This window comes from Microtus ochrogaster, chromosome 18, assembly GCF_000317375.1.
Source record: "Microtus ochrogaster isolate Prairie Vole_2 chromosome 18, MicOch1.0, whole genome shotgun sequence".
NCBI lineage: Eukaryota > Metazoa > Chordata > Mammalia > Rodentia > Cricetidae > Microtus > Microtus ochrogaster.
The window spans coordinates 58,911,070-58,934,055 of record NC_022020.1 but is presented as its reverse complement, the minus strand read 5'-3'; the positions used below and the strand labels follow the sequence as shown (position 1 = coordinate 58,934,055).

At 48.3% G+C, this 22,986-nt stretch overlaps 1 protein-coding gene across 1 annotated transcript in view; it reads right to left on the bottom strand.

The window, feature by feature from the left end:
* Positions 1-22,986, bottom strand: part of Myo5b (myosin VB) — a 274,660-nt gene that overhangs the window by 51,283 nt on the left and 200,391 nt on the right. Inside the window, exons 15-21 of the mRNA XM_026783548.1 lie at positions 20,322-20,477; positions 19,581-19,678; positions 17,418-17,504; positions 6,500-6,611; positions 4,455-4,666; positions 2,548-2,704; positions 1,966-2,205 (exon numbers count right to left, since the gene is read on the bottom strand). Of these exons, the coding sequence (XP_026639349.1) occupies positions 1,966-2,205; positions 2,548-2,704; positions 4,455-4,666; positions 6,500-6,611; positions 17,418-17,504; positions 19,581-19,678; positions 20,322-20,477 (1,062 nt within the window). The remainder of the gene's footprint in view (positions 1-1,965; positions 2,206-2,547; positions 2,705-4,454; positions 4,667-6,499; positions 6,612-17,417; positions 17,505-19,580; positions 19,679-20,321; positions 20,478-22,986) is intronic.

Sequence of the window (22,986 nt, the reverse complement as noted above, 5' to 3'; positions counted from 1 at the left end):
AGCTCTCTCTACACTGGGGCTCATGTGTCGGATGACTAGCTCAGCCCAAAAATGGTTCATTTTACTGGGAATGTGGCTCAGCTGGCAGAGTGCTTGCCTTGCGGCATGTATTCCGGGGTTGAGCCCCGTTGTAGCATAAAACAGCCTGGTAGACCAGCCCTGTGATTCCAGCACTTGGGAGAAAGATGGGAGGTTCGAAGTCATTCGTGGCTATACAAGGAATTGCAGGCTAGCCTGGACTACATAAAAGTCTATCTTAAAAAACAAAATAGACTCACCTATTTTCCTGCCCCGAGGCTATGAGAAGGTACAACTGCCTACTACAGAACAGGTACAGTAAGGTCAGGGAACCTCCACTGCCATGCCTGGTGGCCCCACTGTGAAGCTTTCTTTTCCCTACATCCATGCCATATGCACCTCACATCCGTTCTCTCCTTACTTGTTTGGAAGCCTGGTCCTGCACTCACTTTGACACAGCCAGAGCCCTGTTCCGGCGAATCTCTTTTCTAACTCAGTAACAAAGACCAGGACCGGCTCATTGGTGATGGCTGGAACCAAGAAACCAGCACCTTCCTCATGCTAGCTGGGGGGGTGAGACCTGGGTGCAGTTCAGATTTTAACACTTCGGTCCTCTGTGGCTTTGCTAAGATAGTTGATGGTTCCAATATGTCATCTTTCAGAATGACTCACAAAATCATGGGAGGATCATCTACTGTATGGATCATATGTGAATGAACATAAAACACCTACGATAGGCTTTAGAGTGATCAAAAAAATCACAGTGATATAAACAGAGCTTCAGACTCGCTGGACTATATGAGAGTCTATCTTTAAGAAAAAGAATCAAGAGCAAAATGACTCTCATGTTGTCCTGCCCTGAGGCTATGGGAAGCCTCAAAATCTCCACTGCACGAATGTTTATCTCTGTAATAACCGTGTCCAGCCTGTGCCATGTCCTCCTATCTGGAACCTAACAGAATATCTGACATAATCAGACACTGAATGAAGGTCTTCTGGGTGCAGGGGAGCAGACACTTGGGTCACCTGAGTGGTGTGAACCTATTTTCAACTTGTACTCTACCCTGAGTCAGTATGACCCTGAAGAAGGAGCCAGCATCCTATGTTTGCCTCAGATCCTTGTCTGGAACCCCACCCACAGAGGGATTTATTATTAACTCTTTGCTTATCTAATTGGTTTATGTGTGAAGGTAGCCAGGGCAGACAGAGTTAAAAGCTTAAACAGTGCAACCCCAGTGTCACACCAGACATTTACCTCATGGAGACCGTCATACACAAATAGGGAAGCACAATGTGGGTTCACAGGAAACCTTAGTAAGTACCAACCAGTCATTGCTTTACAGTATCACATGGCCTCTTCAGTTGCCTGGCCACAGGACTCTGGATTAATCTATCAGTTTCTTACGAATACGACAAAGTGGGTGGCTCAGAACAGCATAAGCTATTTTATTACAGTTCTGGAGTGCAGAAGTCTAAATGTGGCCAGCAGGACTGTGGTCCTTAGGACACTCCAGGGTAGAACCTCCCACTGTTATTGGTAGCTCCTAAAGATGGCCTGATCTGATCTCTGTAGAACTGCTTCCTGCCATTTGATTCTGTAGGGAGCTTTTTCTCTTGTGAGCACCCTATGGTCCCATGGAGTTTACCAGGGTAGCCCAGGATCATCTTTCCATCTAGACATCTTTAACACTTAACATAACATCTTATGCACTCTTGAAAAGCTTCTTTTGGATGTGAGGGAACACATGTACAGACCCTGGGGACTAGGGCTTGGCATCTTTGTTGGAGAAGAACACTGTTCTGTGTGCTACAGTCAATAACTATTTTTGCTAACTGGGCAATACTCCCTGAGGTCTCTGCTACCTAAAACTCCCTGAGAAAGCTTAGGGTCCCTCTCAAGCACATCCCAGTATCCCACAAGCCTCCACACCTGGGCAGGAGTCTCACCTGGTCATCAATCTTCCGCTGTAGCTGGACGACTTTGTTCTCCATGCCCACATTGAGACGTTTCAGATGCTCTGCAGAGCGGGCCTCGATCTTGAGGGCCTTCAGCTCCTGCTTGGCCTTGAGCCTCCGGAAGGCACACTGGATGACGATGGCTGCATCCCGCTGCCTCTGGAAATGTCTCCGTGCCATCCAGCCCCGGGCATACTTCTGGATGATGGTGGCTTTATGCTCCTTGAGAACCTGGTGAGGACAGGCACACACAGGCTATGGGTTTGCTCTGCAGGATGGGAAGAGGTGCATTTTCTGCAACAACCCTGAGGTGAAAGCTGGGCTGGCCTTGGGTTTAGGAGACAGAACACTTGTGGCCCATAACACCTGAAGATTTGATGGAAAATTTTAAGTTCTCTATGTGTCCACAGGGAAGCAGCTGCCAAACTCTTTCTACCCATATTTTACTAGACAGGAAACCAGTCTAAGAGCTTAACGTTTGGGGAAGGTGGATGATTATTCCATTAGAAAGAGGCAGTGGCCCTGGTGGAAGGAGGTGGAAGATGAAGTGAGGTGTGCATTGCAGCCATTCACCTGGCAGTAGTTTCTTCGCACAAACATGGCTCGCGTGAAGGACTGGATGACTATCGCAGCCCTGCAGACTCTCCGGTAGGCCTGGCGGGCCCTCTGCATTCGGTACTGCTTCTGGAACACTATGGCTGCACGGGTTCTCCGCAGGTGCTCAGCCAGCCTGGGTATAGTAGTGAAAGAGCACAGGTTGCACCAGGGAAGGGGACCTGGCCAGCTGAGCTATCCATGAAGCCCTTCCTTCCACGGCCCTAATTGGGCCCCCACCTAGACTGGAGTTACAGATAGGTGTGAGCTACCATGGTTGCTAGGAGTTGGGCCTGGGTTTTCTGGAACAGCAGCCAGTGCTCTTACTTGCTGAGCCATCTCTCCAGCCTAGCATCTCCCATTCTTAAGGGGGTCACACTGCTATCTGTCCCGCTGTGACTCCATAAGCTCAGAGTTTTTGCATCTAGTTCAGGACCAAGACAAGTGTTTTCTGAATAAAAAGAATCCACCCCCCCAGGCTAGCAATGATCCTTCCTGGTTTTCTCATTTTCCCCAAACTTCCCACTCTCTCACTTCTGCACCCCACCCACTTGGAGAGCAGGCAGCCCTACCATTCTGGAGAACCTGTCAAGTTCATTGCAAGGGTTTAGAGAGAGGGTTAGAATACCCAATACTGGGGAGGACCTAAGACATCAGTTAGCACAGCCCTGGGATAGGAAGTGCCTTCTGGGGCCACCAAGCACCTATGTGCTGAGGTTCAGGGGTCCCCTAGTCTGTCTCTCTGTTGTTTCTTTAACAGGCCTTGTCCACCCCCAGGTCACATGCTCCCTGCAGGGAGAGTGTAGCATGCTATTGCAGGATCACCACCAGGAAGCCTGAGTTGGTGCCCTCTCCAGTGAGGAACAAGAAACAATGATGGAATTAGTAGGCAGGGACTGTGCAGAGGCACTCAGGGGTGATCCGACTGTCCTTACATCTCCACAATTTTTGCACTGGAGATGTCTTAACAGGACAGGGGGACATTGGTGAAAGCCATCTCTGGCTGTGTGCAAATAAGCAGCCCATAGCAAGTGCATGAGCAAGAATAGCACTTCCATCTTTACCGCACAAAAGAGACCTATATTGAGCTTAGGGTTGGGGGTCTGTGTTTCTCTTTCTCTATTAGAGATGGCTGAGCAGTCACCTGAGAAGCTGTCTTGGAAACACAAGATTTCATGGCAATTTCCATCATCTTCCAGGGCAAAAAGGAGCGAGCGTTGCTGTGAGGCAGGCTGGGGCTCAGTCTGACAACCCAAGGAGGTGGGGACATCTTGCATCTCACTGGGAGCCAGGGCTCTCACACGGGTCTCCGTGGCCTCTGCCCTTCTACTGTTCATCAGCCCAGTGCCATCAGTTAGGAGGAGGGACAGTGGTCCCCTCTGAGTGGCACTGGGTAGGAAAGAGAGGCTGATTGGTGATTGGTGTCCTGGTTCTCGGGTAGCTGCTGTGGCTGGATGAGACATGTCCTCTCTACGCTGTCTCATTGCAGGGGTAAGTCATGGGAAGGCTTCCCCAGACCTTCCAGCTCCAGTCAACATCCAAGGGCTTTGGAATTCTAGTATGAATAACGGGGTTACATGCAAGTTCACCAGATCCATCTCTCTTCCTAAAAGACATTGGTTCACTTTGGGGTTCCGGCAAAGGAGAAATGGTTGATTTGCGCCCAAATCACATGGTACTAGGTTAGTGTTGGTAGATGGGGGATAGATTGGATATCAGGAGACACATGAACTAGAGCTGCTCCCTGAAGAAAGAAGGGCATCACAGGGATGCACACAGGCACTAGGAGCAATTAAAGAAGCAGATGGGCCCAAGAGGAAACACTGTAATTCTAGACAAAGAGTGCCCCCTTCCTCCTGACCCCAGTGTACCCTCAAATGACTTACCTGCGAGCCAGGTGTCCTCTGTAGAACCTCTGCAGGGTTAAGGTAGCTGCCTTCAGCCTACGATACTTCAGCTTCTGCAGCCAGCCCCTGACTGTCTTCTGGATCATGATGGTGGCTTCCCGGAACTTGTCTGCCCGCAGCTTCTCCAAGTAGGCCACTTGGCCTGCCCGGAAGAAGATCTTGGTGCGGCCAAACTGGAACTTGTCTGGATCCTTTATGAGGTTGGGAGGAAGACCCACTGGTTAAAGAACTGTGCAAAGCACACTTGTCTTTCCCTCCCAGCAGAACTACTTGCCAGACTGCATGTGCCCCCTGCCCTAGTAGACACACCCTAGATCTTCAGCATCCATTAAATAGATTTGAGTCTTCACGAGAAGACAGGCATGGATCCAGGGTGTGACCATTAAAAAGAAACCTGCCCTCACAAATCCAACATCATGGGGAGGGCAGGTAGAAAAGTAAGCAGGGGACTCTCTTTTAAGGAATGGGGAGAATTAGTAAGAAACAAACAGGCAATGCTCGGAAAGGATGGTCTAGGTCAGTGGTTCTCAGTCTTCCTAATGCTGTGACCCTTTAATGCAGTTACTCACAATATAGTGACACCCAACCATAAAATTATTTTCATTGTTACTTCACGACTATAATTTTGCTTTTGTTATAGATTGTAGTGTAAAATCTGATATACAGGATGTCTGATATGTGACCTCCCACCCTCAAAGGGTTCATGGTTTATAGGCTGAGGTCTAGGCAGCTACATCTGTAGAGGTAGGAAAAGATGTGTGTGTGTGAGCCTAAGGGGGCAGCCATAGAAGGCTAACCTGTGGCTTAGCCAAAGCCCTACTCAGTGGGAATGTTGTGTCTGGAAGACATGGCCCAAGGAATGGGGAAACTGAGGAAGGAATATAATGTCTTCAGGGGAAGTCTTGAAGCACAAGGGAGCAGTCTACCTCCAGATGGACGACTGTATACAGCAGCCCTAACCAATCACCCCAGATCAGGAGGCACCGTGCACCATGATGCCTGTGAAACCCTAGAAATTTACAGCACTTCATTTTCCTCATCTGTGGAGGGAAGGTTCTGCTAATAGCCTTTGAGGGATCCAGGTAAGGGTGAACTAAGTGGACAAAGTAGAGCCAGCTATGTGGTCATGGAAGCGACTCACAGACGTGGGGTATACACCATGAGTGCAGCCCTGACACCAAAAGAAAGGAACTCCCAGTGCTGTATATCAACTGAACTTAGCTGACCTGAAACACATTTTCCTAAGCCATGAAAAATAAGATGTCAAGACATGTACAGCGATGATGGATGGACCACAGCAACATCATAGTTAACCAGAGTCCCATCCACCAAGCACAGCTTAGCCAACCACCCCACCACCCTCTCAGCACTGTCTTAGCTTGCTAGTTTACAAAAGCATGTTTAACATAATTTTATCATGTTCTGAAAGGTATTTTCTACAATTTAGCATTTTTATGGAGACACAGATTATTACACTCTGTTATAACTCTGGAACTCTCTAGAACTACTGAAATATTTAAGGATTTGCCCCTCATGACTCTGCTCTTAAAATTTCTCAGCCTCTAATGTAGTTTTAAGGTTGTTTCATTTAAAACAATTTTTCAAAGGCCTGAGAATCTGCTGTTTTATTTATAACAAGCTGAGGCTGACTACAGTTCGAATCTCCATTGGGCACATCAGCTCTGAGGAGCTGGAGAAGCCGAGACAGCAATAACAACAGCAGCAGCAGCAGCAGCAGCAGCAGCAGCAGCAGCAGCAGCAGCAGCAGCAGCAGCAGCAGCAGCAGCCGCCACCACCAGGGGCCACCTCCATACACACCCTAGAGACCTGCTCTCTGTGTGTGCTGACATGTGGAAAAGCAGGGGGTGCTCTAGGTAGGGGAAGGGACTCCCCTTTCCCAGTCACTGCTGCAGGCAATGACTTGATGTCGTAGGTGGTTTTGTGGGGATGTAGTCAAAACTGTAGGTAGCCTCCACCCTCCACCACTGGGGCTTTTGGTCCATGCCCTCCTAGAGCAGGATCACCTTGATGAGACTCTCCAGCACAGACTTGCAGATGCTCTTCTTGTCGGTGTTGGCAAGCTCTCTCTTCTTCATCAACACACGATACCGGTTGAAGAAGTCATGGTAGGTCCACCTGGAGGAAAACCAGGGTAGATCAGAAGGTGATCTCGGATGCTGTCTCATGGGAGCCAAGGCTACTGTACAAAGTTATTGTAGGACCTTCAGATCAGTCCCGGGGGAGCTTTGTTCTTTTCATACCCGTCAAGGAATTGAAGTGTATCAGGACTCCTGAAGTTTGAGTTGGGTAAATTGAGTGTTAGGGAGGTACCACCCACAGAGCCAGGGTATCCATCTGTTCACATCCATAAAGCCCTCCCTTCTGCTGCCACAACTGGAGAATTTGGGTACCTTATCTAGACACAGCTCTGCCTACACGATTGGGTTTTCATCTTTGAGAGTTCCTACTGATCTTTGTAAACACATTTCTAAAGGCAGAAAAGTGCTCGGGAATGAACGTGTCCCCACTGTGATCTCTTTTATCTCTGCTCTTAATTTGGAAGAGAGAAGAACAGGTCATCGTAGACATTTCCACGCCAGACTCCTTTTCACCTGGTAAGTTTTTACTGATCCACAGGACACAGGTGTGTAAAATAGGTACGCAAACCAAACATTTAACTGCTATCAGAGAACTATCATGTGCCCATGGTCACAGTAGTGGCAGTATTGTTAATGGGGTAAATAACTGCTTTTCTGCTTGGATTTAGGACTGCTCTACCAAAGGAAATGCATGCCCCATACTGGAATCCAGCCAAGAACTTAAGGTTTGGGAGCTCATAGACTCCAGGGGTGAACCTACTACTGCAATTCAGTTAAATGGGCATAGAGTCAAGCTGTCCTGCAACTCCCACATCCAGTGCTGCTACCAATGGCTTAAGACGCTATGGTGTTGGTTTCTCTTTTTATTTTTTTCCTCTTAATTGGGGGTAATTTGGGATCTCTGTAAAGATGTTCCCCATCCCCACATAACTGAAGAGCCTCCTAACTCACTGCCGGTACAAGGCGGAGTTATTGACTATGTTTTGGTAGTCTTTAGAAGACCTTCCATTAATTACCCCCGGGATCTGAGACTGGCTACATACAAACAAACGCAGTCTCCTAAGCAGGATTGCTCTTCCTCGGGAATGCTGTTCCAGTTTACACCCATCACTGCACCAACCCTCCTGACTCAGAAATGCTCATGACCTCCTCATGCAGCGGCAGAATCATGGCAGAATCAACATGAGCCCCCATCCGAGGTGGCTTGGAGTTATAGCTCAATTCATCAGGAGGTCGTACAGGCCTCCCCCATCTTTCTAAGTCTGTGGCCATTGCAGAGTGGGGACGGCTTGTCCCTTCAGAGACATCGGGGAGGGACTGCATACTAGTCAGTAGGGACAGGCTGTTGGTAGTTTGCTCAGATAGCATTCACTGAGGCGAGTCATCTGCCATTCCTGTCATTGGTGGCCTTGCCCAGTGACTGTCTAGTCACTCAGACCAACCTGCTCAAGTGTTAGTGGAGAGCGAACAGATTGTGTCCCTTTTTCAGGGACTCTTTCGCTCACGCAGAAAGTCCTTTAGAAGCTTCGGAGAAAGGAGCACTTTGGGGTTCCAGGAACCCTGGACATAGCAGGGCATATTACACTCAAAGTGCCACTCCCCCCCCCCCCCAGTTCCTCTGCTTCAACAGCAGCTGGGCCTTGAAGGGAAAGAGACTGATGTAAGTAGAAATAATAAAAAAAGACTTTTCTACCTAGCTGTATTTCTCCCTCTATGACATTCTTGGCTAGAGATGGCTCTTTTCCTTTTTGAGAAAGAACGTTATGTACCGCAGGCTGACCTCTAAGTCACCAAGAAGCTGAGGACTTGAGCTCTGGATCTCCTTTGCCTTCACCTCCCAAGTGCTGAACTACAGGTGTGCACCACACACCTGGCTCAAGTCTGCTCCTTTTTAACAAGCAAAAGCATTTGGGATGTCATGTGCTATAAATATATCCTTCTATCATTTTTTATTTTCTTTTTTTGTCCTCTTGCACGCCTGTGCACCACAGATGTGTCTGGAACCTGCCGAGGCCAGAAGAGGGCATCAGATCTTCGTGGGACTAGAGCTATATAAATGGTTGTGGGACGCCCTGTGAAAGCTGGAAACAATCCTGGCATCTCTGGAAGAGCAGCCAGTGCTTTTAGTTACTAAGTCATTTCTCCAGCCCAAAATCTACTCTTATACAGTTAAAAATAACTTCTAATGTATTTATGAAGTTGTGTAACTATCCCCAGTATTCAATTCCAGAACACACACAACCCCCAAATGAACTCTCACAACTCTGAGCAGGTTTGCCAGGCCCTGGCAATCACTAATCTACTTTGTCTTACACTTCTTGGTTTTAAACTGGCCCGCACTCCCTTAAGGAGGGAGGGCAGAGAGCAACAGAGCCCTGAGGACTCTATCGAGGGACCAGAAAAGGGGTCCCCTTGCCCCTTGCATTCTACTCGTTGGGCAGAAACTTCCACACCCTTCAGTGGTGGACTACCTGCTGCTTTTAGCAGCTACCTTACAGAAGGAAAGGGTAAGACTATTTTCCCAGCTAAATGCAAATCAGATGCACACTTTATTTAGTTAGCTTTGCTGATGCTTTCCTAGGCTCTTTCTGCCATGGCCCCGTCCTAGAGAAAGATGGACTTGGCTAAAAACCCAATGGAACAGTGCCTATGAAAGAGGGCTTCCTGGAGTCTAAGTCCCTTGCCACCCCTCCCTCCCTATCATCAATACAAACATCTCAGAATGTAAGGCTTTGTGTGGGCTTTCCCCTTAATCTGTTGGGCACTTTCTCCCGACTGCCTCCCCTGACTCTTGAAGGGCACCTCTCGAATTCTGTGTCACGGTTATTTGTGTACTTACTATTTGTCTCTGTGAGCTCACAGTTTTGCTGGGAAATAATTAAGACAGCATTTAGCTGGGCCAAAATCCTTAAATGTTTCTAATTTGAAAACCTCTTACTGCTGACAGATCCACAACTCAAGGAAATTATGAGGGTGGGAGAGATGTGGCTGGAAAGACGTCAAAGCCAGTTTGTAAGGAGCTCGGAGCACAGGAAGCCTGGCTCTGACCTTGGCCATCACTGTGACTCAGGTAAAGGCCAGGCTGCATGACATCTCATTCGCCCACAGAACAGGTTCACCCATCTCACTAACGTACCCAGGCCTTCATAGCCAATGAGTCATCCCAGGGGTGCTGGGAAAAGCTTTCCAGTATGTTCCTTCCTGTTCAAGGTACCCCATCCTTTTCACTTGCAAACACATTTTGAGACACGCCTGCATGAGGAGAGGGTGGTGTGGTGAAGCTGGAAAAGCTAGATGCTGAGGAGAGAATCCTTAGCCTTGGGAAGACGCTCATTCTCCCAGGAGACAAAACTAAGATGTGGGTCTGCTCTGAGGTCTGACATCATAAGGCCTATAGAAACATCACTGACTGCAGAGTCCAGGATCAAACATGGGTTCCCCTTTCCATGGACCTGGAGTGCCTAGTGAGAAACCCTTCACACAAAAGTCTCCCTGCCTATAGTGTGACATCTTTATAACCAGCTGCTTATTATAGTTGAATAGTAATTTATTGACCATTCAAATGGCTGGACCCTCCAGGTTAAACTTTTTCTGCAAGTGTCTTTTAAAGGGGGTGCTAAGGATTAGGACATTAGTTCTTCAGTGTAGGAGAATCCCGTACAATAGAGGGCACACTGTAACTTTGAACCATCACTTATCCCTCACTGAGACATGGAACAACAACAAAAAGCCTTCAATCTCTGCAAAAACATTTGCTATAGAATATATGTTGAGCTTGGTTTAGAAGGCTTTAACAAGCAGCCATTGGTGTCCTGCAGTCATGTGGACCCTTCCTAGTCAGGTGACCATGCTATGTTTTCTCTCACTTGGGATAGCACTGTGCCTCATTGGCTGTAAAGCATCCATTCTGAGGATGGTGTGACATGGAATTCTGTCTCTTATTAGTAGCAGAAGCAAAACACTCTGACACTAGGACCAGCTCCTGACAGTGCTCTACAGTGCATCAGCCACTGTGGAGGTAGGTTTCCCCACTTCCTTAGCCATGACTTTCTCCCTGGATCCCAATGCATATGCTGGATACCTCACTGGGCTTTCTAGCCTTCAACATCATGCTTCCTTTTCAGAAATGGCTTCCTTCACCTGTACTCTGGCCTGGCTAAATAGTCATAGTTGTGTGTGTGGGAAGAGCCGAGGGCTGTGACCGCTTCCAGACTAGGCAAGCATTCATCAGAGCCTTCAGTCTGGAGAAAGGCCCTCTTAGAAATGAGCTCCTCAGGCCTGAGGCCTTGAGGGATAACACAGCTGCTGTGAATGGCACAGAAAACGGTTCTTTGGGTTGTTTTGGGTCCAGGTTCCCATCTGGAGCCTTGAACTGGATTTGACCATCATCATGTGAGGCTATTCTGCAGAAGAATGTCTGCCTGCAAGGTCATCTGTGAAGTGGGGTGAACGGAGTTATCAGTAAACTGGGGCAAGCAGAAGAGATAGGCTGGTCACAGCTGCTCCCCTATGAATGAGGATATTGGTTTGATTATATAAATCCTCAGATTGCATCCTGAGACAGATTTTGGTGTGATGCTCCAAGTCAGTCCCTATGATGTCAGACCACAAAGAAGTTGCCATGGTCAGTGGTCTCAAGGACCCTTGAGAAAACTGTGAAGAATCCTTCAGGGTAGGATTAGAGGTATAACTTATACTATTGGCCACTACAAGGGCCAACACACCCTTAATTGTTTCCATCTGGGAGGACTTGATTCAATCACATTTTTTTTTCTGGGATTTGTTTCCTCATCTATAAGATGTAAGTGATACCACTTCTTCTTGGTAATCTCAAGAGTCAATGTGATCTTTCCATAAAATGGTGCTGGGATAACAGCATATCCAAAAACAAACAGTGAAGTTGGATCCCTTATAAAAATGAAAATGTATGTCTGCACAGAAACATGTATATGTTTAGGCATGTGGCACACATCCCAATGCTTGGGATCTATCTATCTATCTATCTATCTATCTATCTATCTATCTATCTATCTATCTATCTATCTACCTATCCTATAATTTTCAATTAGTTTTCCCACCTGGGTTGGGAAAGGTAAAGTCGAGAAAGCTGAAGTCTTTTCAGCAAGCACTGCTCATGGTGGCATATTCCTATAGGCTCAGCACTTGGAAGGCTGAGGCAGGAGGATTGCTAGAAGTTGAGGCCAGCTTAGGCACTACATGAGTCCAAGGCCAGTCTGGGTTGCAAAGTTAGACCCTATCTCAAGATAAAAACCAGTACAGGGCTTCCAAGAATAGGATGAGAACTGGGGAGTCCTCCCACACCTGTTTTGGTTGAGCAGCATCTGCCTCACAGCTGTTTCAGTTACAAAGCTGAGAGAGAGCCTGGAGATGGTTAATTGTACAGACATGCGAACCAGGGCCATGGGGAGCTGCTGTCCTACACAGTCCATCCATCATCTTTCTCTATGCTCTTTACGGTGAGCATATTTCTTAGCCACTGCACCGCGCTTCGAATTCAATGGCACATTTTCATTATAAGTCAGCTTCCTAGAGAGCTGTAATTCTCAGGGAGGATAAAAGTAGACAGCCACCCTGAAGCCTGTGGGAGAGGGGGAACCAGAACACCGCTGCCGGCCAACCGTGCCACACATGTTCGCACTGGTGAGATTGGGGAAATTTCGCGGTGCTTGTTTTGCCTTCATTTTCACATAGGAGAAAGAATTCCTTCCAAGCCATCACTTGGGTGGGTGGAAGAATCTTCCAGGGCTTGAGCCCCTGAAAGAACTCCATGGGAGAGTCCTCAGTTGTCTGTATTCCTGGACTGTGCTCTTCCCTTCCATTTTTCATGTTTTGGTGACTCAGAAAGAGAAACACAGGAAGATGTTACAAGCTGGACTTCCCACATCACAGGAGCCCACTGACAGATGAGGCTTGGGAAATGCTCTGCAGTTACTTAACAAGCCAACTCAAGGGAAATCACTCCCCTGTGTGAGTTCTCAGCAGCTGGGGAGGGGAATCCTTTTACAAGGGGAATCCCCATCTGCTCAAATCCCTCTGGTCCCATGGAGGTCTTCTCAAGTCAGGTCAACAGAATGACTGGCTCACCATGGCATGCCGGATGCTGGAGCTTGGTGTGGACAGAGGGATGAAAAGGGTCCACCTGTAATAGAACGGGTGATGCAACTCCAACTCAACACTAACCAAAGCGCTGCTTTCTCTAATGTAACATTTCCATGGTAGTTTGGGAAGGGAAACCTCTCTTGGACCCTTTAGCAAAACGTGTTAAGGCAGCAAATGCAAGTAGGACATAGGAAGCAAGTGTTGGATCCAAGTCGATGCATTTAAACCATAGCTTTTTGCAACATGTCCTATAATACCAGAAACACATCCTTTCTTCCCCGCACCTCCTTATAACACCTGTAATTACAAAAAGAAAAGGCGTGGAGATACCACAATTACCTGCTGGAAAGAGCTCTTAAACAAATAGGACACAGGAAAAGATATCTATTAGGTGGGCTGGAAGAGGCCAGCAAGTTGTGGCATGCCAACCCTGCCGGCGGCAGCTCTACCTGCAGCTAGGTGGACTGAACCGTCAACGCCTCTTCAGTGTGGAGCTAAAGAGTCAGATGCATGGGTCCTCTTTGCTGCCCAAGTGAGACGGTGGGCACACCCAGAGAGTGATCACAGACTAGCAGCTGCAAGAGGGCACGAAGTTGGCAGAGAATGCCTGCCACCGATGGAGGGACAGCTCCTGCTGTCTCCCCATCAATCTGAGTCTTTGCTCTTCAAGGCCCAGCTGAAGGCTCACTCCTCTGAGAGGCCCCAGCTTCTCCCGTACATACTACATCCTTGCACCTGTGTGTGCATGGTTCCCTAAACAGCTCAAGCTCGTGGCTTTAGCTTTGAGCTCCTGGTGGGAAGCCGTGTCTTCCCACAAAGGTCTGGATGCTTTCAAGAGAGGTATGGAGAGAGATTGTGGGAGAGGAGCAGCCTACAGAGGCAGAAGGCGGTTCTCATTCTACATAAAGCTCTCTCGGGAGACCCCAGAAATAAACCTTCCCCCCATCCACCCTGAAAACAGACTGTGTTGTAGGACAAATGCTGTAGGAATGCAATGGCACTCTCTGTCACTATGATTTCACGTGGCAAGGCTGTGTGAGATCTCAACCAGTGGATCAGAGGTGGCAGGTGGATACAGAACAGTGACCATGAGGACATAGAGTTAACCATGTCAGACACATTCATCCTCCTCCTGATGTCCAAGGAGACACTTTCGGAGTGACAGCTTCTGAAAGTCACTTGTCCTACCACCAAATTGTTCATATAGAAAGCTCCTGGTGAAATAGGTGGTTCCTTTCACTGAGAGAGGTCTTCTCCCAGTGGCCCTATCTGTCCTAGATTATCTCACTGTCACATGTTTTTCCTGTGCCTTCATAGCCTGACACAATCATATTGTACACACTTCCCAAGTTATCCATAGAGATGATGGCCTCAGGTTTGTCTGCTCATTCAGGCCATACACAGCATAGGCACAGCATACCTATGTCCTCGAGCTTCTTACACAATACCTCCAAACAGTTTTCCCTGAGATAACATAGTTGGTGTGTGTAAGTGTGTGTGTATGTGTGTGTGTGTGTGTGTGTGTGAGAGAGAGAGAGAGAGAGAGAGAGAGAGAGAGAGAGAGAGAGAGAGAGAGTATGTGTGTGTGTGTGTGTGTGTGTGTGTGTGTGTGTGTGCGAGAGAGAGAGAGAGAGAGAGAGAGAGAGAGAGAGAGAGAGAGAGAGAGAATATGTTTGTATGTGTTTGTGTGTACACTATGTGTGTTTTGTGCTGGGAATTGAACCTAGGACCTTATATATACAAAGCAAGCACAGTACCACTGAGCAACACCACCAAGCCTTTTTATACAACTTGTAAACTAAGCCTACAGAGTTTGGGGAACTTTAGGATGCTGACTTGAGGTCACACACTTACAGGGATTTCACAAAAAGAAAACGTGAAGTTTTTCTCACACTCCCTCAGATCCTTATGCTCCCACACAGGCTATGTGTGACGATAGCCTTTGTTTGAAGGGGAGCCCTTGATTGACTTGAATAGTACTGCTGGGAAATAACACAGTACCAGCAAAAGGGTGTTGATTCTAGAACCAACTCAATTGCTGGCTGGCGACTCACCAGCCCACGTCCTTCTGTGAGCCTCACTGGGAAACATGCTAGGTTACATTGTATCTTTTCTACCTGCAGCACAGAGATGTGGTCACACCATAACATCCTTTCTTTCAAGCTAAGTTTTTCAAGGAAAATCTGGCCACAGCCCATTCCGTTGGTTTGCTGGCCACTAATGAGTCATGGACAATTCTGAGAACCCCCAGGCTAATAATGGCTGGACTGAAGACGCTCTCTTGTTAGATGCAAAAGCCAGGAAAGCAACACTCATAAAAACGTGACTTGGAAGCTCTTAGGCCCTCCTCCAGTTCTCCCTTTGAATGGAACTGTGGAGTCTGAACCCAGGGCCTGGGGGCAGGCACGGAAAAGCAGCAGGGGTAATGAGAAAACAAATGGCTTATGTCAGACCTGAGTGCTACTGTGCCAATCAAAATGTAAGGCCCATACTGCAAGAACAGACAGGAAAGTGGGCGGAGTCTCTAACGGCTTCTGCTCTGACCTTCAGATGGAAACACGAGACAGGCCCCCCAGGACACTGCCTCTGCTTCTCAAGGGAAGATCAACATTACCCTGAACAATTGCCTACACCTTCGTGGCCTGGAAAAGCTGCCAAGATGCTGCAGGTTAGCAACCATTCTCACACTTCTCAGGTCTATCAGCGATTTCCCTTCCCGGCCTGGCATGTGGGAATTGTTTATGGGTAATTAGTCACAGGGTATGAGACTGGTTGCTCCACTGCCTGGGAAAGTGCCAGATGCAGAGAGGAGGGAGGCCTCGGCTACCCCCACGCTGGCACCTCCAACCCCCAAAGAGAGGGATCTCAGAGCAGTGGATCCTGAAGAGCAGACTCCAGGGTGGCCACACCACTCTCCCCAGTCTTGGCTGACAGCAGAAGGCATTTGGCTTCCACGACATTATGTGTGCCATATGACTCTGGAAGAGCCAGTGAAGTAACCACCCATTCTCCACCTCTGGGCGAGTGAGCAGAGGAGAGTCACGGTCTTAGTGTGGCTTCTCCAGGCTATCATGTAGTTCTGTGGCATATCCACAACACAGGTTAGATCATGAGAGCCATGTATTTTGTGTGTGTGTGTGTTCATATGGGTGTGTGCATGTGTGTGGATATACACATAAGGGTCAGAGGTTAACAGTGGGTGCCTCTCTTGATTGTTCTCCACCTTATTTCTTTTCTTAGTTCACTTAGACACATGGTCTCTGAACCTGGGCCTCACCAATGGCGAGAGTGGCTGGTCACTGAGCTCCAGAGATCTGCCTGTCTCTGGTGCCTCTGCCCCCAGCAATGGGGTTACTGATGATACTTCTGATGCTGGGTTGCTGGAACTCTTGAGTAACATTTCCCCAGTCTCCATGAGAGCTATTCTTAGCTGGGAGAAGCGGTACTTTCTGCAATAGATCTGATTTCACACTGAAAGGTGAAGAGGCCCACATGAGGTGAGATGACAGGTAAAGCGTGCTAGCATACTCTTCTGTATGATTTAAACAAAGGACACCCTTTGTTTAAAGATTCTCTTATTTATTATGTATATATTGTTCTGTCTGCATGTATGCCTGCATGCCAGAAGAGGGCACCAGATCTAGATGGGTATGAGCCTCCAAGTGGTTGCTGGGAACTGAACTCAGGACCTCAGGTAGAGCAGTCAGTGCTCTTTACCTCTGAGCACTCTCCATTCTCTCAAAGAGAAAATTCTATCACATGTAAAATACAATACAGAACCTCAAGGATATAAGAAGATTGGCCAGTCACAAAGAGGACAGGTACCACATCATTATACTTAGATGAAGTATCTAGAGTTCACCCAAAGACAGTATGTAGAAAGACTTAATGTCTTTTGGTCAAAGGGAGAAGAAGAGAGGGCGGCTGCAAGGGCTGGGGCAGGGATTGGATCGTAGCGCCACAGTGTGATGAGGTTTGTCCCGTGAAGGCTCCTCTGTTAGAAGTCTGGTCCCAGAATGGCGGTGGTGGGAGGTATTGAAACAATGAGGCAAGCAGGGCTAAGGGGGATTATGGAGAAGTTGTTAGGCCAATTGAGTTTGACCTTCAGGGGACGGTGGAACCTCAGCTACTCTCCTTCTTCTTATTGGACAATACTTCTACTCCTTCCTACATAACCTCGGGCTTTCAGACCAGAACTGTGACCAACATAAGACTGTCTGAAAACATAGTCGGCATGGAGAATCTTGTTCACTCAGGCATTTTGTTGCAGTAACGGGAGACAGACTAAAACAGCCAACTGTCTTGAGTGCTTTTAGTTTGACATGATTAAAGGAATTCTTGAGATGTAAGAACAGCTACACTTAATGCCACTGAACTGTATAGCCGAAATAATAAAGACAGTAAATATTTCGTCACCATATTTTGCCACAATACAATGGCGGCAAAGATGAAGGAGAAGACCGAGAAGCCCATTTTGTAGCTCTAGGTAGCCCATCACCCAGATCTGAGATGCCTCCCCCAAGCCTGGTCCTGCTGACTACCATGTTTTCAAGCCAGGCTGAATTCCTTTCTGTCAGCCTCCTGTTTGGGTCTTCAGGGTGCAGGAGCTTTGGTTGAGGCTGTACCAGGTTGACTGCACATACCATGGCTCAGGGGGGGCGCTACACCCTGCTGCTCTCCAGCAGCCTGAGGAGGGCATCGCTGGTATCACTGGTGACATTACCTGGATGGGTAGCCGGCTGCGCTGATCCGAATGGTTTCCAACACTCCGCAGGCTCTGAGCTGCTGCACGGCTCTCTTTGGGTCGAAGCTGCCAAGTAAATACACACCATGAAGGGAATGCTGGCAGGTGAGAGAGCAAGAGAGAGGGAAAGCACGCTGCTCCTGCAGCACGTGAGACACCTGCGGCCACCAGCTACAGATGGCCACACACAAGGTCGGGGTGAGGCTCAGAGGAAGGGCGGAGGAGCCATGCTAGCAGTCTTAAGACTGTGCACATCCTTAATCCCATCTTTTTCTTTGCCCACATGCCTCCCTGAGGTCTGCGCACCTGTCCACTCTCCAGAGTTTGCCCTGAGCACTTCCCTCCACACAGACTTCCTAAGGGCCTGTGGGCGAGGCGAGGAGAGAGAAGAGGACAGGGCTCAGTGGTGGACACCGCAAAGCATGCTGTCAGTTCCATGGGGAAGCAGGTGCTGAAGGGAACTCTGGGGAAAGACAGCAGGGGACCAGGGCAGCCAGAATTCTTATTGAGAACCAAACTGACTCGGAATTAGTCACTGTTTAGAATTTGCTGAGACTACTGTCCCCCTCGGAGAAGCGCACACATGCCCTTTCTTTCTGTCGGCGGCTCAGCTGAAGCCAAGGGCTATGCTTTCGTTCCTTGTACTCTGGAGATAAAAGAACAAGACCGAGGACCTATGAGGCCCACAGCCTTGGAGAGCACAGTGCCTTTGACCAAAACCCTGGTGAGGCTGCAGGCGGCTGACTGGCCCTGGTAGATGAAGACAGGTGGAACCTGCAGCAGCCCGCAGGACAAAGTCCTGGTATGCCATCAGCCACTCTCCCTGACACCCTGGTGCTCTCTTATGGCTGCACAGCTCACCTGGATTCTGGAAATCCAAGGATGGAGGTGGCCTAGGGACGGCCACCCACATTCCTTCTCTATAAGAAGGACTGTTTACTCATCTTTGTGTGACTCGCCCTTGGCCTGGCTCAAATAACTCTCTCATGCTGTTTGCCACACAAGCCTCCCTCGTGAGTCATCAAACTGGCAAACGGTGCCTCTGAGCTTGCATAGCTTCAGAAGACATCTTCCTGGGGACTGATGACGCTAAGCTGTTACTGGGCATGCTCCAAGTCCGTGTAGGTCCTAGGTCTGAGAATACAGGTACTCTCCTTCAGGCCCATTCTTGTTTCTACCTCCTCATCCCCCCTCACACTGCTTGCTCCACCCCCAACCTGGCTTCTCTAATTCTCTTCCTGTTTATGCCAGCTCTAAATGAGAGGGCTTCAGGTCACTAGTGATATTGTGTGTACAAGGGACAACTCAGCATTGAATTTTATGTGGTCTTGATGAGAGCAGTTACTTGATAACTTAATGCCTCTTGTAAGGACCAAAGCTCTACAGTGTTAGAGGCTTAGAAGACAAAGGGAAACACAAAGCACCCCCCTGGAACCTACCCTTTTCCCAGGCCATGCCCCAAGGTGCTTTTGTCCACTTTGATATGTAGCCTGGTTCTGGGATCTGACCCTTGATTTTAGGCGTGAGGGCTGCTCACAATCCTGGGAAAGCCCTCAGGGGGCAGCTCTGTTCCTCTTAACTCTAGGGCAGTCAGCCGGAATAGATGCTCTGTTAGATTTTTGTCCCAGGGCTCTGTACCCAACCACTACAACCCCATTCTCTATGCTACTTTCTAGAACGCATAGAGGTCGCCTGCTTCTGCCTCCCAAGCGCTGGGATCAATGGTGTGAGCCACTATTGCTCGGCTCCTTCTTCCTTTTTAAAAAGGGCCATTCTTTTTCTTGGCAGCTCGCACCTTTCCTCACTCTTGTCCACCCCAGCTCTGAGAGCCGGGCCCTGCCGTGGTGGCCGGAGCATGGCTTGTGGAGTGAGGGTACCTCATATCCCAAGGCAGCATGGTGATATTCTGGGAGAACTGTAGGGTGGGAGAAGTCTCTCATGGGCCCTACACACCATGCCTAGAGCTGGTCTCATCAGAAAATAATTCTCGAGAGGGCTGGGCTCAGCAGGGAGCCCACTTGGGAAGTGACTGACCGGGCAGCAGATGACTCTGTAGAGGGCAGCAAGGCTGAGCCCGCCTGGTTCCCATTGATTCTGAAGCAGGATAAAGAGGCTGGGGTGGCTACACCTGGAGGCACTTACTGGAAGGGGAGCTTTTCGTCATTGGGCTTGATGCATCGCACGTAGTGTGGCGTTGTGGCGTTCAGAGTCTCCATTAGGAGATTTAGGGAAGTGCGGAACTGCAGGGACAAAACCAGGCATTAGTCATATTTAACAGTCTGTTCAATGCACTGTGAAGAAACACTAGCACGCCAGTGACTGCTCTGCCCATGGTGGCAGCAGAAATCACTATTATTATGACGATTAATTCAAAAGGACAGAGAAAGGAAGACATCCAGTGACCGACACTTGTAATTTGCTGAGCAAAATCGAGTCCTTTGATAGTAGGGCTCTTTAAAATAGATGGGTGAGGGGCTACTCCATAATGTGCCCAACTCCCACCGACAGGGGTGTCAAGAGACAAAACATGAGTGCTAAGAGACAAGAGATCTTCCTACTGTATGTTAGAGGCCTGATGTCTCTAAATATGGGGAATGCGGTTGTACCGCCTGTACCCAAACATGCGGGAAATGGTGGGGTTTACATAAAACGTCCCAAATCGACAAATCCAGTAGGTGGGATTACCAGGACCTTCTCTTTGGAGACATACGAGAAAGTGAGCTCTTCAGTTGGACGTTCCCTGGTTTATTTAAGCCCCCTCTTCCCACTCTATCTGGAGACCTTTAGTGGGACCCTGCTTCTTGTCCCCATCTTTCTTCTGCTGGTCCCTTCCACGCCAGCCCTGCTACACAAGCCACAGGCCCGGGACTAGGTAGGACTGACCTGGTAGCCCACGGATTTCTTATGCTCCTTGTTGGAGACCTTCACGGGGGGTCTGGAGGAGCGAATGTTGATCTTTGAAGCTGATCGATTCTTAGCTGTGCTGGTGGCAGGAACGGAGTCCTTGTCATCATGGAACAAGTCAGCCACTAGTGGGAACTAGACACAATCACAGGAAGAAGGGTGCAAAGGAGATCTCTTATAGTTTAATGTTGTCCAGATTCTTCCAAAACAGCTAACAGATATTTCTGAGAAATGAAAGCACGAATCCACACAAAGCCTTGTGCACCCGTGTTTGTAGCAACATTGTTTATAAACGCTTCAATGTAATAATGACCCAAACGACCACCATGTGATGAACGAATAAAGAGTGATATATTAATATGATGGAGTATTATTCAAAAAGGAATGAAGTCCTCACATATGCTACAATGTAGCACAGATGATGCTACATGGGAAAAGCTACATATAAAAGAAAACAGAGATGTGAGTCTGTTTAGTCAAAGTATCTGGACATCACAAAGTGCCCTACCGGGTGCCCAAGAGGGACAGGTGTGCAGCTAATGAGTGCAGTTTTTCATTTTTGAGTGGTGAGAATATTCTTGAATTTGTAGCATGGTTACACAACTTGGTTAGCTTACTGAAAACCACTGAAGTTCATATTTCAAAAGGGTAGGTTTTACGGTATGTAGCGAGTGATACCTTAGTCTTAAAAAGGGTTGGAAAAGGTTGTTTTCCCCGGCAGTGTTATTAAGTGTTCATCTACAAAGGCAGTTTCCTTGCGGTGTACTGAGAGACTGAGATGGGCATTCACAGAACTATGTCTAAATGTCACTGTTTTCTAATACTTATTGCTGGATCTTGTACCATTACTTGGCCCAAGTCCTGGGTTTTCCATCAGCACAGTGGGGTGGAGACTGTATCTACTATAGAAGATGGTTACCAGGACCCTGTTATGTGGCCCCTGTGTTATGGTGACAAGGTGCTAATAGCACACAGAGAGTTTGTTCATCAAGACTCTCATCCTGATGAGGACTCATGGGCCCTCATTCCCTGAGAACATCAATGCTGGCCTAGCGCTATGAAGTCTTCAGTACACACCTGACAGTGGAGAGAGAAATGAGTGCGGAACATCTCCTTTGTCAGTCCTGGCACACTGAATCTTAATGGAAAAAAGGCCAAAGGGCAATGCCTCAGATTCTGGGCATTTCTCTCTCCCTTTGAAGGTCACTTAAATGCATGAATCCCCCTCCCCTCCCATGTCTGGATGTCCTGGGCTAGCACAGCGGATCCCATCACTTTTCAGAAGATACTGTGGTACATTCATCAAGTTGCTTTCCCTGATCTTCCTGATCATGAACAGCATGTTCCTGGTCCATGCTTCCACCTTTGCTCACTGTGCTCATCCTCCCTCAAAAATCCTATCTTTCGTTCTGCATGTCGTAAAGCCTGTCTCTCTGGGATCAGTTCTGCATCCCTTGTATTCTCTCCCAATACACCCTACCCACTCCTGTGTATCTCATAGACCTAGTCTATAGCACACAGAAGCCATCTTGGCCTATGATGGGCCTAGAGCCCTAATGTTACTGAGCCCACGGTATCCTTGCTGCTCCCAACACAGGGATAAAGGCAATATGATATTACCCATGTAAGCACTTTACATGCCGGTACTGTGCTTTCACAGAGTCTGAATCTGCTACTCGTCTGGTTGCTAGGAGAAAACACCCCGACAACGCAACTCCATGAGAGAGCATTCGTTCAGGCTCTCAGTTTAAGTGTTTAGACCATCATGGCAGGGAAGCCACTGAAGGAGGAGCTTGAGGTAGGTGGTCGTGTTACATTTACAGTCAAGATGCAGAATGGCAAAGGCTGCTACTCAGGTGGAATTCTCCTTTCTATTCAGTTCAGGATACAAGCCTGGTAAGCATGGAGCTGCCCACGTCAACTAACCCCACAAAGATAAGCCCTTGCTGGCATGCCCAGAGACTGATCTAATCAATATAATCCTTCAAGGGCAAGCTCAGGAGCTTGTCAGCTTGGTAATTCTAGACCCTGTCAAGTTGACATTCAGTATTAACCACAACACAGTCCTAGATGCCCACGAAACTCAGGCAACATGCCTGGACATTGCATTAGAGTCTGCAGGAGGTCCTAGCTCATCTCAGCCCTGGTAGTCACACGCTTGACAATGCAGTCACGTGAGTATGTGACAGTATCCAAATAAAGCAGCAAGATGGTGCTGGTGGCACACAAGAGCTGAACTTGAGTGTCAGGATCAGGTGACACAGCTCATCCAAAGCAGGCGTTACAACCCTTTTAGATAAGTATCTCGAGTGGCAGGCTGAGGTGACTGGGGCATACAGCAGACTAGTGTCCATCTCATCCCCTTAGGGCTCCTTGCAACTCAACCATACCCAGAGTGACATTAAACCACTGGCCAGAAGTTGGTGTGTGCACACTGCACTGGGAGGTCCAGACACTGCACAGCAAGCATTCGCTAATCCCATGCAATGACCTCTGGCGTTCGTTGTACAGTAACAAGACAGGCATAAATTCTGAAAAGTAAAGCGCTGCTTTTCACCAATCGCTAGGCCTGGCCATAGGTGTGAACTCCTGAGAGGATCAGCACAGGTGAACCCACCTGCAGGTGCAAGGTTGTGATGGCTAA